Source organism: Amblyomma mixtum, chromosome 4 (genome assembly GCF_055824585.1).
Source record: "Amblyomma mixtum isolate Tamu chromosome 4, ASM5582458v1, whole genome shotgun sequence".
Classification (NCBI taxonomy): Eukaryota; Metazoa; Arthropoda; class Arachnida; order Ixodida; family Ixodidae; genus Amblyomma; species Amblyomma mixtum.
In genome coordinates this window covers 46,697,037-46,714,287 of record NC_143015.1, presented here as the reverse complement: position 1 = coordinate 46,714,287, position 17,251 = coordinate 46,697,037, and the positions used below count along the sequence as shown (strand labels likewise).

At 55.5% G+C, this 17,251-nt stretch overlaps 2 protein-coding genes across 2 annotated transcripts; both read left to right on the top strand.

The window, feature by feature from the left end:
- The first annotated feature begins 649 nt into the window (after nt 1-649).
- LOC149346424 (uncharacterized) lies at nt 650-3,180 on the top strand. The gene has a single exon (XM_089586429.1). The coding sequence runs from the start codon at nt 687-689 to the stop codon at nt 2,241-2,243; it is 1,557 nt and encodes a 518-aa protein (XP_089442555.1). The 5' UTR covers nt 650-686; the 3' UTR covers nt 2,244-3,180.
- A 1,435-nt stretch (nt 3,181-4,615) lies between these two features.
- LOC149346423 (uncharacterized) lies at nt 4,616-12,034 on the top strand. The gene is made up of 2 exons (XM_089541325.1): nt 4,616-10,390; nt 10,519-12,034. Exon 1 carries the CDS (start codon nt 4,616-4,618, stop codon nt 5,918-5,920), a length of 1,305 nt encoding a protein of 434 aa, XP_089397451.1. The 3' UTR covers nt 5,921-10,390; nt 10,519-12,034.
- The last annotated feature ends 5,217 nt before the right edge of the window (nt 12,035-17,251 follow it).

Sequence of the window (17,251 nt, the reverse complement as noted above, 5' to 3'; positions counted from 1 at the left end):
GCATATTGGAATATAGCTGCCGATGCGAAGATCCAACTCCACGCAACCTGATTTGGGCCCCCGGTCACCAGGGCCTCCAGGGAAACGAACAGGCCGATCAGGCCGCCCGCGCACTCTCTCCCCGGGCTATCTCCCTGTCGTTGGAAGCCTACTCCCAATCAGACAATCTGGCCCTTACATTCAAACACATCACCGATTACTACAAGGAGGAGCACCGGCGCTACCCGGCCCCTTGTAAGGGACTGGATCGCGCTGACGAGCGCCTCCTCATCAAAATTCTTACTAACACTGTACTGTGCCCGGCGGTACTTGAACATTTCAACGAATCCTTTGATGGCACGTGCCAGTTCTGTGGGGAGGTGGCTGACACCTTCCACATGGTTTGGGCGTGTCAATCCAACCCATCCATCCCCCCCAACCCCAACCCCAGCAGAGAGGACTGGGAGGCGGCCCTGCTCGGCTGTCAGGACCTAAAGACCCAAAAGGCCTTGGTTCACCGGACGCGGGCGGCGTTGCTTGCCAATGGGGCCCCGGAATAGGGGCTCCACCTAGTATTGTTAGGGGAAAGGGCCAATAGGGCCTACCCCAATCACCTCTCTGTAAATATTTATTGCACTATAAATGTTTTTCACCACCACCACCACCCGGCGCCGCGCTCCTGCCGTGGTGACCCGGGCCCCGTCGCGATGGAGAGACCCTGCCCTGCAGTGCGCCCCACAAAGGCGCAATGCTTTTTGTTTACTGTGCCGGAACCTGTTCCGGCCGATCGCCTCATCGACCTGCTCGAGGAGGTGCTCGGAGTCGGGGGGCTGACATATTTGCAGCACCTTGGTGGTTTACGTTTCCTGGCGGCCGTGGCTTCCATGGCGCAGGCAGCGAAAATGGTGGCGTTGGGCTCGCTGCTCATCGCCGGAAAGGAGGTGCCACTGGAGCAGATGGGGGTTCCAGTTGTGCACGTGACGGTTTTCCGTCTCCCCCCGTGCGTCAGCGACGAGGACCTCGCCGCGGCGATCCAACCGTACGGGAAGGTGCGCGCCATCACCGAGGTCGCCTTCCAGTCCAGGAACCGCATCGGGAACGGGACGCGCCTGGTGAAGCTCGAGATTACCCGGGCTCCGCCGAACTTCCTGACGGTGGCCGGTGTTCGAGCCATGATTGAATACCGAGGCATGAAACGCGTCTGTTCCCGGTGCGGCGCCGAGGGCCACTTCGGCGCTACGTGTAAGGCGGTGCGCTGCGGCCGGTGCGGCGCGTACGGACACATCGGCGCCAACTGCAAGCCGGCATGCAAGAGGTGCGGAGGCGACCACCCGTCCGCCGACTGCGTCGTGCCGCGGTCCTACGCGGCGGCCGCGGCTGCTGCGGCAGCCATACCTTCCCAGGAGCCTGGTGTGCAACCCGGGCCGAAGGCGACACCTGAGGGGGCTGGCGCCGGTTCGAGCGGCGCGGCACAGGAGGCGGCGGCGAGCCCTCTCGAGGGGGCTGACGTGCGGGACGACGCCGCGACCAAGCCCGATGACGACCAGGCGGGCACGGAGACGGCGGGCACCTCGTCCGGCCAATCCGCGACGGAGCTGTCCATGGGCAACTCCGACGTCGCGGAATCGACCTCGTCCGAGTCTGACGACTCGCAGGGCGAGTCCTCTTTTGTGGAACCTCCGAGTTTGGAGGTTTCGCTGCTTGACGCGCCCACGGCGGCGCAGCACGAGGGCACGGGCACGGACACCACGTCGCCTGGCTCGCCCTCCCCCAGTGACGCCCTGCACACACCCGTGAAGGACGCCCCGAGCAGCGACGGCTCAAGCGAGTCGCGACCGAAGCCGCCGCACATCCCGGTCGCCCTGCCGCCGCAGGGCCCGTGCGCAGCTAAGTTGGTGCGGGGGGCGCGCAAGGCTCTCGAACTCGACGACCCCAAACGCCAGCTCTCCTTGTCGTCGGACGGCGGCGCGACCTGCTCTTCGGCCACCCAGACGCCGAAGAAGAAACCGAGGACGGCAGACGACGACGGCGACGGCGTCCACATGGACGTCGAGGGAACGAATAGTTTCCGCCATGGCGCCTCCTCGCCGGACTTCAGGCCCTGCTGGGCCTTTTCCTCCTCCCCTCCCTGCTCGGCGGCCGCCCGAGCGCCGTTCTTTCGACGCTCTACGGCGCCGTTATCTTTTCGGCGCGCTGGCTCCGTCGGCGCGTTTGGCGAACGATGGACGGTGTTTGCGCGGTGGAGTGTGTTGGTGCGTGTGTGACTGTGTGTTGCTGCCGCGCGCATCAGCCGGACCTTTCCACCGCGCAACCATTAGCACCGCTTGGCATCGTCGTCCCGCCGCCGCGGGGCCGCCAGCCAGGACGCCAGCAGGGACCCGGGACGCCTCCCAAGCGCCTCGACGCCCCCCCCAGCGCCGCTGTATCAACGCACTCGCAGACTCTATCCGCAGAACTGTACTGTGAGTCCGTCAGCGTTTTGTTTTGTTTACTTGTTTCGTTGTTTATTTTTGTTACATTGCTTCCTTTATTTTCATGATGGCTGTTTTTCGTTTCGCCTCCTTTAACGCGCAGGGTTTTCGCTCTCCCGATAAGCAACAGGAGGTGCTTCACCTTGCGCGTTCGTACCAAATTGATGTTTTGTTTTTGCAGGAGTGTAATTTTCGCACCCCTGCAGACGTTATTTCTTTCCGTTCACGCTTTCATGTCGATGCTTTCTTTTCCTTGACGGACTCACGGTCTTGCGGTGTGGGCGTTGTTTTCCTCACGCTGGCTTTCCGCGCAGGTGCGCATTGTACCTTTGGTTACGATGGTCGAGTACTGGTGGCGGACATTTTCCTCGACGGGCGGAGGACTCGCTTTGTAAACCTGTACGCGCCCGTCACGCGATCTCTGACAGGCGAGTTTTTTCGCTCTCTTACATCCCACCTGCTTGAATCCGTGTCATATGTCCTGCTGGGGGATTTTAATTGCGTCCTAGACTCGTGGCGGGACATTCAGGGCCCCAGTCAAGGTGCGTCCAGTTATTACGCCAAGGAGCTAGGCAAACTGGTTCGTCAGCTGCACCTTACGGACGCGTGGGTCGAACTGCACGGGAACCTTTTCGTGGCCACACGTGCTAGGGGCCGTAGCGCCAGTCGAATCGACCGGGTGTACCTACCTCCAGCCCTCGTGCCGCAACTAGTATCCTGCGAGGTAGTGCCATTTCCACCAGGCGCCCGAGCACTCAGCGACCACTTACCTGTCGCGGTATCCTTGAGGTGCGCTTCGGGCCGAATTGCGACGTTCTCTACTTGGAGAATGGACATCTCACTCTTGGTGGACGACCAGAGCATTCGCGACATCCGTGCAAATTTGCTGGACTCTGTTGCCCTCATTGAGTTCAGTCCCTTAATTTGGGACGCCCTGAAAACACGATGGCGAGAAGTTCTCATTCGGGCTGGCAGAGCAAAGCACGCGCGGAAGACTGCGGCGCTCAACGACGTGCTACGCCGCATGCGTATCGTGAAGCAAGGGGGTGAGCTCACCTTTGCGATGCGAGAGTACCTGGACACTCTTCGCGTCCGGTACCACCGCATCCTGGAAGAGGGGTCCCAGGCCTCCTGTACCGCAGCGAATCTCCGCATGCCGTCGCAGGAACGCGCTGACCTCTTTCACGCGAACAGCTGCCGCCACAAGTGCGACCGACCGGCCCGTATTGGAAGCGTAACTATGCCAGATGGCACGATTTCCGAGCAGGTCCAAGACATCGAGCACGTCTTCCGTGATCACTTTGCCCATCTCTTTGCGTCGCAAGGCCTGTGCGAGTGGGATGGGTTTGACGCTGCTGTAGACGCCTTTTGCGACGCCCTTCCCCACGCGCCCGACGACGCGGAATCGGCTCTTTGCGCTCGCGCCACGCGGGAGGAGGTCTACGCAGTCTTAAGCGACATGAATCGCGCCTCCGCACCCGGACCAGACGGTCTAGTCTCCGGGTTTTACTACACCTTCTTTGATGTGCTCGGGGACTTCCTCACGCATTTGGTGAACGCCTTCCTCGAGGAAGGAGCTAAGCCACCGTCTTTCGGTGCGGGCCGAATCGTGTTGATACCAAAGCAGGGAACAACGTCGTCATGCCCGGCGGCGTGGCGGCCGATAACCCTGCTCAATACTGACTACAAACTGGTCGCCTCGATTATCGTCGCTCGCTTGCGTCTTCTTTTGCCAAACCTCGTTAGCCCCTTCCAGGCTTGCGCTGTTCCTGGCCGTTCGGTCTTTGCGTCGCTCACGCTCACGCGCGATGTGTTCGCATACGCACACGCGAAAGGGACTAGCGGGATTTTTGTTTCCTTAGACCAAGCTAAGGCCTTTGATAGAGTAGAGCATCGCTACTTATACTCCGTTTTGCGGTGCTTTGGGCTGCCTGCCAGCTTCATTGAGCGCATCAAATCGTTGTACTCGGGCCTCACGGCCGAACTCTTGGTGAACGGGTCAGTCACCGCTCCTTTCCCCGTAACACGTGGCGTGCGCCAGGGATGCCCTCTTTCTCCAGCTCTGTTCGTCCTGTCTTTGGACCCCCTGCTGCGCAGCGTCGCCTCCAACGAACGCATCCGCGGCTTTCCATTGACAGGACAGGAAACAATCGTCGTCTCGGACTATGCCGACGATATTTCAATTTGTCGTCCGAGACACCCGGAGTTTTGAGGGCTTCCTGGCCCTATTTACTACTTACGCGGCGCTGTCTGGTGCCGAGCTCAACGCCAGCAAGAGCCGGGCGCTTCGCTTTGGGACCTTCAGCGATCCCCTCCCGGTGCCCATTCCTTTCGTGGACGGGGTCCGAGTGCTAGGAGTCCTTTTTGAGCAGAGCGGTGTGTCGGCCCGGACATGGGATGAAGTTGTTGCGCGCACGACGAGCGCGCTAAGGATGGCAGCGCAGTTCGGCCTCTCCATGGAGGCCAGGGTGAGCGTCATCAAGGGCCGCGCGTGTGCCTTTGCCCACTATGTGGCCCGCGTAGCAGTGATGCCGCGTCGTACGGCGGGTCGGCTCGCGTCCCTTGTGGGCGCCTTTGTCTGGGACGGTGGCACGGCGCAGGTCGCTCGACGCCTTTGCCAGCTGCCGCCTTCTAGAGGAGGACTCGGGCTGCCCTGTGAAGCCACCATGGCACGTGCGCTCAGCGCCAAGCTCGTAACCACGCTGGTGGAGAGCGACGCATACCTTGGGCGTTCGCTCATGTTTTATTGGATGAGCACAGTGCGGCGCTTCTTCACCACTGAGCGCCATATAGGTCCACAGGCCGAGAGGCCTCTGCGCTTCTATAGAGCGGCTGCTGGTTTTAAGCAGTCTGTTTGTACTGACTTGCCAGGAGTCGACCTGACTGAGACGCCCGCGTCTCGGCTGAGCGAGATGATCGCGTGCGTGCGCCTTGGCGCCGACGACCAGCGGCGCACCGCGGTACGTAAGTGGCGCACGTGGTGCACAAGTCGTCTCCCTCCGCAGGTCCGCGACTTTGAGTGGAGGAGGAGATGGAGAGTCCTCCCCACGCGCGAACGCCTCTTATCATGGGGCCTTGTGCCCAACGCCCAGTGCGCGCAATGTGGAGCGCGAGAGACAGCGCGACACACTTTCTTTGAGTGCCGTGTTGCCCGGATAATGTGGTGGCAGGTGTATCGGATGTTTTCAGTTCGTGCCGGGCCAGGCACCCCGCAACCACGGGATTATTTTGGCAAACTAGTGTTTATGTCCGCTATGTTTGTTTTGTGGCGTCGCCGCTGTTTGGCCGAAGCCCGGCGTCAACCGGCGACGGCTATGTACCCCGCGTTGCAGAGCCTGCGTCTCCTCATCTGGCAATACCTGTCCGAAAGGCTTGCAGCGGATGGGGAGGCGCGGTTTCTGCGACGGTGGCACACACGCTTCTTTGTCGTGCACGAAGGTCGGCTGGTTATGCCGGCGCTGCGGTATTAGCCGGGCCAACCCCCCCCCCCCCCCCTCTCTTTACCGACTATGCTGGTTTGTTCGAGGATGGTGGTGGTGGTGGTGGTGGAACTTTATTTCCAGCGGATATAGAGGAGCGACCCGAAGTCGCCCCCCGCTTAAACGGCGGCCGCTATCCCTTGGGCAGCGGCGGCGTCTTCAGCCAGCTGGAGGAGCTTGATCTGTGTCCCCGGGTCAGGGCTGAGCAATAGAGCCTCCCAATGATCAGAGTCGGTAATGAAGCGACTCGCGGGTAGGGACTGCGGGCAGTTCCAGATCATATGATTTAGATCGGCTTTGGCATCACAATTTTTGCATTTGTCTGAGTACAGTCCATCCGAATAGAAGCTACACAATTGGGGATTTGGATAGGTTTTAGTTTGAAGTTTACGCCAGGCTTTCGCCTGTTGCTTAGAAAGAGTTTTATCTGCTGGGGGAAATCTGAGTCTTGCAAGCCTGTAGTGCTGCAGGATTTCTCTGTAAGAAAACAACCTGTCCTTGCCGGAGTATAGGGCGGGTGTACTGCACGACCCAGCTCGGCGGGATAGTTCTCGAGCTAGGTTATGAGCCGCCTCATTACCAGCAAGGGAGGCATGAGCAGGCGTCCAGATTAGGCGAATGCGCCGCGTGGGCTGATAATTTAGCAGAATCCGTGCCGCTTGTGGAGAGATTCTTCCAAACGTGTAGTTACGTATTGCCAATTTTGAGTCACTGACAATGGTTTCTGCCGAGGATCCCGCAATGGCTAGAGCAATGGCTGTTTCTTCTCCAACATGTGTGTGCTGAGTGCGTATAGTGCCCCCCGTTATGAGTGTACCACATTCCGTGGTGACCACAGCTACCATCTTGTCAGCCGAAGAATCTGCTGCATCAACATATACCACAGAGGTATCATTAAGGAAGCGTTTGCCTAATGATTTGGCTCTCTCTGCACGACGTTCAGCGTGGAAATCGGGGTGCATGTTCCGAGGTAGTGGAGGAATGACCAGAAGCTGGCGTATATGTTTGGGAAGGTCAGTTGTTGGTCCGCCTTGTCGTTCGTATGTTATGCCGAGTGTGGACAGAATGTGTCTGCCAGTTGGGGTGGCCGTTAGTCGTTCGTACTGCGAGACGGTTACCGCTTCAATAATCTCACTTAGGATGTTATGAAGACCGAGACCTAAGACTTTCTCAGTCGCTGTGTGCATGGGTAGCCCAACTGCCTGTTTTACACATTTTCTGATTATGGCTTCCACTTTCTCTTTTTCAGCTGACTTGAGATGTAGGTAAGGGCATACGTAAGCGATGCGGCTGATCACAAAGGCTTGTACTAAACGGAGAGTATTGCTTTCCTTCAAGCCCGAGTGGCGGTTACTAATGCGGCGAATGAGTCGCATAATTTGCTGCGAGGTTCCCTGAAGCTTCTGAATTACGTCACCATTGAAGCCGTGTTCTTGTAGAATTAGGCCCAAGATTTTAATTTTGGGTACTCGAGGAATGGGGACTCCACGAATACTGAGTTCGATGGCCGGTGGGGGTTGCGCAAGGGATCTGATTTTGCGGTATATGAGAAATTCAGATTTGGCTGGAGAGCACCGCAGCCCCCTGGGGTCTACATAGCTCCCCACGATATCGATGGCACGCTGGAGTCTCTCTTCGATTTCGGCATCACTGCCCTCGGCGGTCCACAAGGTGATATCGTCAGCATAGAGGCTGTGGTGGAGTTGCGGGATCTGCGCTAATTGGTGTGGAAGTTTCAACATTGCAACGTTGAAGAGAAAGGGTGACAGGACCGATCCCTGCGGGGTACCCTTGTTGCCGAGGGGGAAGTCACGCGAGTGGAGACCTCCTACTTGAAAATGCGCCTTTCTACCTGAGAGAACGTCGCGGATGTAGTTGAAGGTGCGGGCTCCCACCCCGAGTTCATGAAGGTTCTCCAAGATCGCATCATGTCTGACATTGCCAAAGGCCTTTTCCAGGTCGAGTCCAAGAATTATTCTGGTGTCCCGCGTTTTTGCCTCAATAATCTGATGTTTGAGCTGAAGCATTACATCCTGCGTAGAAAGTTTTGGTCGAAAGCCAATCATGGTTTGGGGGTAAAGCTCGTTCTCCTCCATAAACCGGTTGAGGCGGGTATGAACTACGTGCTCCATGAGCTTGCCCACACAAGACGTGAGCGAAATTGGCCTGAGGTTCTCAAGGCTGAGTGCCTTCCCAGGTTTTGGAATGAGAATGATCTCTGCCGTTTTCCATATTTGTGGGATTGAGCCCTCCGACCAGCATTTCTGCATATACTCAGTGATTGTAGCGACTGTTCATCTAGGTTGCGGAGGATCTTGTTGGATACTGCATCTGGGCCAGAGGCGTATTTACAGTTTAGGCTGGCAATCTCTGCCCTAACCTCATCCACAGTAATCGGGGAGTCGAGCTGCGTGTTTTCCGGACCAGCATAATCTGGGAAGGCTTGGATAGGAGCATTGCCAATATATCTGTCTTTAAGTTCAAGGAAAAGGTCCTCTGGTGTGCCTGCATATGCATGCACAAGCTTTCGCAGGTTCGGCCTCTGGGTGGTTTTGCTACCTGCAGGGTCAAGTAGATGACGGAGCAAGTTCCAAGTCTTAGAGACTCCCATATTGCGATCCATGCGGTTGCATATGTCCTCCCAGTTTTGCTGAGTAAGTTTGACCGCATGATCCTCGATCTCCTTGTTTAGCCTAGCTATTCTTCTGCGCAGATTGCGGTTCCACCGCTGTCGTTTGAGTCGGTTCTCGAGTCCTCTCTTTGCCTCCCATAGGTGAAGAAGCCGGCTGTCCGCAATCTCCAGGCGGTCAGCCTGCTCTAACGTACGGGTGGCTGCCTTGGTATCTTGACAAAGATCCTGTGCCCAGATATCTATGTCTAGTATATCGTGGGTATCAGCTTCTCGGGCGGCCCTTTTAGCGCGGAACATGTCCCAATCGACAAGGGTGGGAGCTCGAGCGCTACTACGCTTGGGGCCAGTTGAAGCCACTATTTCCAATATGTAGTGATCGCTGCCGAAATTTTGTTGAGTGTTTATCCATGTTGGAGTGCCCGAATTTTTAGCAAAAGTCAGATCGGGAGTCGTATCCCTGGAAACACTGTTGCCGCAGCGGGTGGGGACTACTGGGTCTGTAAGAAGAGTCAACCCACACTGTTGTGCGGTGAGCCACAATTTTCTACCTTTAATGTCCTCCTGTGGGTACCCCCAAGCCGGGTGTTGGGCATTAAAGTCTCCCGTGAAAATGACGAGGTGATTGCCTGCAATTTTCAGGGTCGCCTGAAAGAGCGGGCCAAAGCTTGCTTTCCGTAACTTTGGGCTGCTATAGACATTCAGCACAAACAGACTGTGGTCAGGTTTCCTAGGCGGAATTAATTCGATAGCACGTGTGTGACTTTGTGACTGGGGTATCGTGCTGGACAACCGTAATATTTCGTTTCACGAGAGTCGTGACTCCAAGCGTTTCACTCCCCGATGAAAAGGATTGATATCCAGCTAGCTTGCTATTGGTTTGTGTCTCTTGTAGTGCGATTAAGTCCGGTCCGTCCCTATTGTGGAGGAATTGTTGGAGTACAGCTCGTTTGCGGCTAAATCCTCGGCAGTTCCACTGCCAGATGGTGTAGTTTGGTTGTGGCGCCATATTGTGCTAGTCTGATACCGCTTCAGAAGAAGCGGATTTGCGAATTTTGACGGGAAAAAGCCTACTCTCTGCTTCCTGCTGCCACGTGCCTAAGTTAAGTAATTCCTGCCGGTGCGTGCATAATTCTTCCATGATGGAAGTCATTGTAAGCTGCATTTGAATGAGGGTGTTAGTAGTCTGCGTTTGCGCTTCTTCAATTTTGTGAATGCTGTCGGCTAGTTTTTGGTCTTCGGAGAGGGAACCGCCCGCTTTTCGCTTAGGCGGTGGTGCCCGCGGTGATTCAACATGCATGTCCGCTCCGGCGGAGGTAGAGGGGGTAGGGTTATTGGCGCCACCGGTCATAGGCGGTGACCCAGTCTGCATTTGTTGCTGTTTTAGAGCGGCATTTTCTTTCTTTAGTTCCACCACCTCGCGAAGTAATTTCCCTACCAGCACTTTCAGGTCTGCTAGCTCAGAGGGGTTGGAGTTAGATTTCTGGGAGGCTTTATCTGCCCAGCCTACCTTTTGCGTGCCGACGGCGTCCTGGTTCAAACCGGGGTTCCGTGCCTGGTGTGAAGGAGTCCTGGATTTGGAGGCGGACCGGCCTCTCTGTTGCAGTCGTGGAAAAGAGCTGGATCGATGTCTAAAGTCCGTCCGCCCCCTGCTTTTGGAGCGGCTGCGTCGCTCTTTAGACTGCGGCGTCTCTTGGCTATTCTCGGTCTGATGTTGGCGTTCCTGTTCCCAGCGGCGTTTGGTCACAATGTATGGAGTGCGGTAGATCTCGCGGCATTTGTTGCTGCCCAGCTCATGGCCCTTACCGCACAAGGCACACTTAGGCTCACAGGTATGCGTTTCAGGAGGGTTGGCCATGCCGCATCCGCGGCAGCGAGCGTTTTTCGGGTCCGGGCAAACGTCTCTGCGATGTCCGAGTTGTCCGCACAAAGAACACACTTCGTATTTTTTTTTTTGTAGAGGCAGCAACGAATCATGCCACCGCCGAAGCTGATCCAACGGGGAACTCTCTCACCGTTGAAGAGAATGAGGACCGTCTGCGACTGCGCACCCATGCGCCGGACACCACATATTGGAGGATTTCTGGGATGCTGAAGGTTCGCTAGGATGACAGCGTCCGATAGATGTTTGGGAACGCCTTGGATCACTCCTTTACCACTGCCTTCCGGCGTGGCGACATACGAGGTGATGGCGATCTTGTTCTCGCCGTAGGTGAGCTCCTGGATGCTTAAGTAGCGTTCCACTCGTGCCGCGGAATGGGTGGCCACCAGTATGGTGTGTTGCTTGAAGTTGAGGAGCATGCAGTCTTCAGAAGATTCCGCCAAGGTTACACCCGCAGCGTCACGAATGAGTTGAAAGATTCCGAGTTGGCCACAGCTCTCGAGTATACGGAGGCCGCTCGATGGCCGGAGAATCACTTTGATTACGCCCTTGGGTAGGCGAGGTAGGTTCGACGCCACCGATTGTCGAGCAAGTCGTCGGCCAATCTTTTTCGCAGAGGAGTCGGCAGATTGCCGCATGCTGCCCTGTCCCTGGGCGCTATCGGTTCCATTGTGTGCCGCGGGGTCAGTCCTTCGGCGTTCGCGACCGGATCGTTGAGATTCACCGACGGTGAACCAACCATATTGGTGCGAAACTTCTTCGGGGGCTATATCAGTCCCCTCCACGGTGACTTCCATATCCAATGTTGGGCGAAGATCCCACTCAGAAAATGCGGCACAGCCCCGTCAGAGCGGGGTCGCTAGGCCTGGCGTAGGCCTAGCGGTCCGTGCGTACCGGCGAGAGCCGAATTGCAAAAAAGTCCACACAAACAGGCAAAAAGGGACTTGCCGATGCGTTCGACGGCGTTATCCGAGCTTCAAACACGAAATCCAGGCGAGAGCGGTGTTGACCGTCGCTGAATTCAGCGGTGGGCATGGGTGAAGCGAGGAGCGTTCGCACGAGCGTCCGATCCACGCCACGTCCAGCCAGGGACTAGAGTGATGGTGGTGTATAATTTTGAAAGGGCCAATCACCCTGAGAAAGATCCTTGCCCCCCCCCCCCCCCCCGTGCTTCGTTGCTACGGGAGGCTGATTCTTCTTTGTCCAGTGTTCGTTCTATGCACTATAGGCTGTAATTTGTGATATATACGGTGTGTTAAAATAAGGTCATGGTGTTTCTGGGTGGCCACCCACTTTGTATACATTTGTTTTGCCCTCAGTCATGAGTATGTTTCCAATGTTTTGTTTGTTTGCACTGTTGAATAAACTTCCCTTTTATTCAGAGCCCGGATGACTGGAATTCAGGGCCCGGATGAGTGGATTTCAGTGCCCGGATGAGTGGATTTCAGTGCCCGGATGACTGGAATTCAGTGCCCGGATGAGTGGATTTCAGTGCTTGGATGAGTGGATTTCAGTGCCCGGATGAAGGCTCTCGGTCTCGGCGTGACGTCACCACACTGCCGACAACGGGAGCTAAAAGCATTTCATGCTTAATAGGCGGGGGCTTAGCTTTGGTTAAGCCTGGTAGGTTGCGAAAGCAGAAGCGCAGCGCCTCGAACTGGAGGAACGCCGTGCGCCGCGACTACAGGTCACGCGTGGCTACCGGCCACCGCTGCGCGACGACTCAAAGCGTCTTCGGTCATTTTTTTTATATTTTGTTTTTGATGCTGTTTCGACTGAGAGAAAGAAAACATAATCTACAGCTGGAGGAGGAGGTGAAGCGAGCGTGGCTTCAGCCGCTTATCTGTTTTTTCAGCCAGCGTCCGCTTCGGCGGACGCGGTTGTTGCTGTGACACGCGTATTTCCTCTTCTTTTTCTCTTTCCTCTGATCTTTTAACTCTCTTCTATCTGCACATGGCAGCGGTGGTGGCTCGGCTCGAGCCAGTAGGCAGGCCAGTGCACTTTCCGTTTCATCCTTCTCTCAGTCGCAACAACAACAGCTGGTGCGACGTCACAGCGGCGGTAGCGCCACAGGTGCGCGGCGCGGCGTAACTGCAGCCGGGCTATCTGAAGGAGAGTGAGTTGGTCGCCCATATTCACTCCGCTAAAGGTCAAACGTAACTGCGGCCGGGTCACGCGAAGGCTTGAAAGTGCGAGTAGTATTGCTTTCGCCATAAAAAAAAATTAGCGGCGGCTTAGCTTCGGTTAAGCCTGGCAGGTTGCGAAAGCGCGCAGCGCCTCCAACTGAAGGAACGCAGTGCGCCGCGTCTACAGGTCACGCGTGGCTACTGGCCGGCGCTGCGCGACGACTCAAAGCGTCTTGGAACGCAGTGCGCCGCGTCTACAGGTCACGCGTGGCTACCGGCTTTTTGAGGAAAGGAAATGGCGCAGTAATTCTCTGTCATCTCGGTGGACACCCTAACCGCACCGTAAAGGAAGGGAGGAACGCCACCACCCGTTCGGCGCGATGCCTTTTTGTTGCGACTGAAAGAAAGAGACCTTGTAGAACGCCGCCGGGCTCGCCATTCTGCAGCATAGGTGCATTGCTTAGCCAACCGCTCTTGCCTTTCATCATCTGTCTCCTCGGCATGGCGCCGGCGTTTGCGCGCAGCAGGTCGCTCCAGCGACGCCCTCTACAACTGCTCAGACATGACTAAGCGGAGCGCGCCTGCGGCGCCCCGTTTATCCTCTCCTAGCGAGCGCCCTAACGCGGCGGGCCGAGGAGGCCGTCACGTGGTAGCCGCCGCGCCGAGCGTAGGAACGACTACGGCCGAACCATGGAGGAAAAAGATGCCCAGGCTTAGCTTGGTTAAGCCAAGAATGCGTTGCATATTGCGCGGTCTTTTTGCGCGAGGTATTGCTTGGCGGCACTCGATTTTCTCAGCAGGATGGATGGATGGAAAAAAACTTTATTGTCAATAAATTGGTGTTCGTGACCCCTACGGGTCACTGGGCGCCGTGGTCGATCCTTGGTCCAGGATGCCGCACTTGACTGCTGCCATCGTGGCTCGGCGCACAAGGAATCGTTGCGCTTCCTCGTCCTCGCTGGCCAGCAAGTGCTCCCACTGCATCACACTCGGGTTTATTCTTGGCTCTAAGTCTGCCTCAGGGCAGGTCCATGTGATATGTTCTAGTGTAGGTTTACCCTGCCACCACGGACATTCGTCTACATATCCACGTTGCAGCTTTTCTTCCGTCACGTCACACGCCGGCGCAGCACCCCTAGCGGGAGGAGCGGGAGTCAGGTGGTGGCTGCGGCCGCGCGCGACCGCGCGAGTTGGGGCAATACAGGTATTGGTTGGGGCCCTGCTTTTCCTCCGTGACGTCACGCGCCGGCGCAGCGCCCCTAGTGGGAGGAGCGGGAGTGAGGTGGTTGCTGCGGCCGCGCGCGACCGTGCGAGTTGGGGCCCAGCTTTTCCTCCGTCTGTCATGACGTCACGTCACGTGGTTTGGTGGCTGCCCGGCCGCGCCCAAGGGCTGAACTGAGTGATTGCAATATGCTACGCATAAAAAAAACTAGGCCGAACAGACGAGTTGGCGCCCCTGCTCTCCTCTTGTCGTGACGTCACGCTGCCACGTGGTCGTGCGCCGGAGCGAAGGAACGACCTCCACCGACGGCAGAAAAGTGCTAGCAATATTGTTTTCGCAGTAAAATTATCGAAGACACTTTGGAAATTCTAAAGTGTGCTTGGCGAAAGCCTTGTGGTCAACCCACTGCCGCTTCCCGCATGTGCGGTTTTTTGGCGACTACGGTCGCTTTTTTTATTGTAGTGTTTGAGAGCGCAGTTCTTTGTACCCGTATCGCGGCGTCGCCGTCGCCGTTGCCCGTTCGGCGTTCATTGTGTTCATTGGCGTTGGCGTTTTACTCTCCGATTATTTTAAAGAAAGGAAGTGCGCAAACATGCTCCCTGGGTCAGTGGACTCCTGAATCACGCTGTTGTGTTGTTGATGCGGCCGTATGAGCCGTTGCCTAGCAACCGTCGCGGTGGACACCCGGACCACACCGTACAGGAAGGGAGTGAGTGAAGAAACTTTATTTCCGCCAGAAGAAGACCCGTGCCCCTCCGGGTCCGCACGCAGGCGTCCGGGGAGGGGCAGCGTCGCAGCTGGAAGACTAACGGTATAGTCGCGCAGCTTCTGCTGCCAGGCGGGTAGCGTATCGTTGTATGCTAAGGTCGGCACTTCTGAGTATGGTCTCCCATTCCTCTGCATTATTGATTCTGCCATATCCTGGGGCACTGGGGCATCTCCATAGTATGTGTTCGAGTGTAGCGGTATGCCCGCAGAACTCGCACACCTCCGCATCCTCCCTCGTGTCACCTCCTGTCCAGCTCCTCCAGAGCGGGGATGCGAAGTTTCTAGCTTGGAGTCTTCTCCAGTCATAGGCCTCAGCCGAGCTAAGCGATCTATCCGGAGGAGGATAGATCCTTTTGTTCTTTTTCTGAATGTCTGTGATGCTATTAAAGGTATTGGTTTCCTCTTTAGTGCTGAATTCGTATGAGGTGTCCACGGCTCCCCGAGGTAAAGAGGAGCGGGCGAGCCTGTGGGCGGCCTCGTTTCCAACCAGACCCGAGTGGGCTGGGGTCCAGATAATTAGAATATTGTGGGCTGGGATAAAGTCTTTTAGATATTTAGCCGCCATTTCGTGGATGCGTTCCTTGCTGTAATTTCTAATTGCGGCTTTGCAGTCGCTTACTACGTATTTGGTACCTGGCTGAGTTAGAGCGATAGCTATTGCAACCTCCTCCGCCACAAGGGGTTTTAAGTCAAGGTGTCTTACAACGCGTAACGTTCTGCCTGAGTCCCCGACGGCTACGGAGACGGTGTCTCCTAGCGTGCCTACCGCGGCATCAGTGTAGGCCACGGTTCCCTGTGGCATCTTGCCTAGCTTAGCAGTCAGCTGTGCGACCCTGCTTTTCCTTCCGCCTTTGTCGTGGATGGTATGCATGTTTCTAGGTATGGGAGCGATAATAAGATGCTCTCTTATTTCTCTTCCCAGATCTGTTCTGGTGTTCACTGTGCTATCTACGGTTGCCCATTTCGCTAGCTGTAGGTATTTCCTTCCTGCGGGTGTGGATGTTAGCCTTTCGATTTGCGATGTTCTAACCGCTTCAGTCAGTTCTCTCCAATTGTTATGCAGGCCCATTTTCTCCAGTATATCATTGGACGTGGAAATGGGCAGCCCTAGCGCTCGTTTGACACATTTTCTGATGATTGTGTCTAATGCCTTTTCTTCGGTTTTGTTTATTTTCAGGAATGGGGTTGCGTAGCATATCCTGCTAACGATGAAGGCCTGCGTGAGTCTTAGTTTGCTGGACTCTGAGAGTCCTTCCCCCCTTCTAGATACCTTTCTGAAGGCTCTGACGACAAGTTCAGCTTGCGCTTTGAGCTTGTCTAGCGTACTTTTGTTTTTCCCTTTTCTGTTAATATACATGCCTAGGATTCTTATTTCCTCGACAATTGGTATCGTTCTATTTTCAAGTGTAACCTCGATTGCCGGTATCCTTTGACTGCGCTTGCTCATTGCTACAAATAGCTCAGACTTTTGCGGAGAGCAGCTGAGACCCACGCATTTCGCATGCTCGTTAATGATATCCGCTGCCTTCTGTAGCTTTTCTTTCATTTCTGATTCGCCTCCTTTCTTTAGCCAGACATTTGCATCATCTGCGTAGAGGCTGATGTTTAAGCCTTCTATCTCTCTAAGCTTGCGGGGAAGGTCCCTCATTACCAGATTAAAGAGAAATGGGGAGAGGACAGCCCCTTGTGGGGTTCCTCTGCATCCCATGGGGAACTCATCGGATGTGATGCCCTGAAAGGTAATGATAGCAGTCCTGTCCCTTAGGAACGATCGGATGTAGTTATAGGTGTTTTTTCCTACAGCTATCTCATTTAGCCCATCAAGGATGGCGTCATGGCTGACATTGTCAAAGGCTTTCTTAAGATCTATACCTAAGATCGCCTTCAGGTTGCCGAGGTCCAGCTGATCTACTATATCTCCATAGAGTCTTAGCATTGTATCTTGGGTGGTGAGCCCAGGCCTAAATCCGACCATTTCATCTGGCCAGAGGCCGTTATCCTCCATGTATTTGGTCAGTCTGGTCAGGATGACCTTCTCAAGCAGTTTCCCTACACATGATGTTAGTGAGATCGGCCTGAGGTTCTCCAAGCTCGGAGGTTTGCCCTGCTTGTGTATAAGCGTGATCTTGGCCTTCTTCCACTCCTCGGGGACAGCGCCTGCTTTCCACACTTGGTTGAGATACCTAGTGAGGCTATTTATTGATTCTTCATCCAGATTTCTCAACATTCTGTTTTCTACTCTGTAGAGCCCCGGGGCTGACCTTCGTTTTAGCTTCAGCAGTTCCATTCTGACCTCGGCTCTTAATATGGGGGCATCCAACTCCTCATTTGGTTGTCCCTTATAGTCGTCATATTTAGCGGCCCCATGGGGAGCAATATACAGTGACTTGAGCGTGTCAATAAGTTGCTCATCTGTGCCATTAAACTTATACCTAGCTTTTATTTGCTCAGTTCTCATAGCCGTCTTAGATTTATTTGGGTCTATAAGAAATTTGAGCAACTGCCATGTACTAGATTTTCCCATGCTTTTCTCCATTTCCTCGCATCTATTATCCCATCTCTGAGATTCCAACTGTCGAGCATACCTTTCTAATTCTACATTGTGTCTAGCTATTTCCCTCCTTAGGTTTCTGTTCCACCTTTGGCGCTTCAGCTGGTTATTTAGCTGTTCCTTCCTTTTGTACATGCTGAAGAG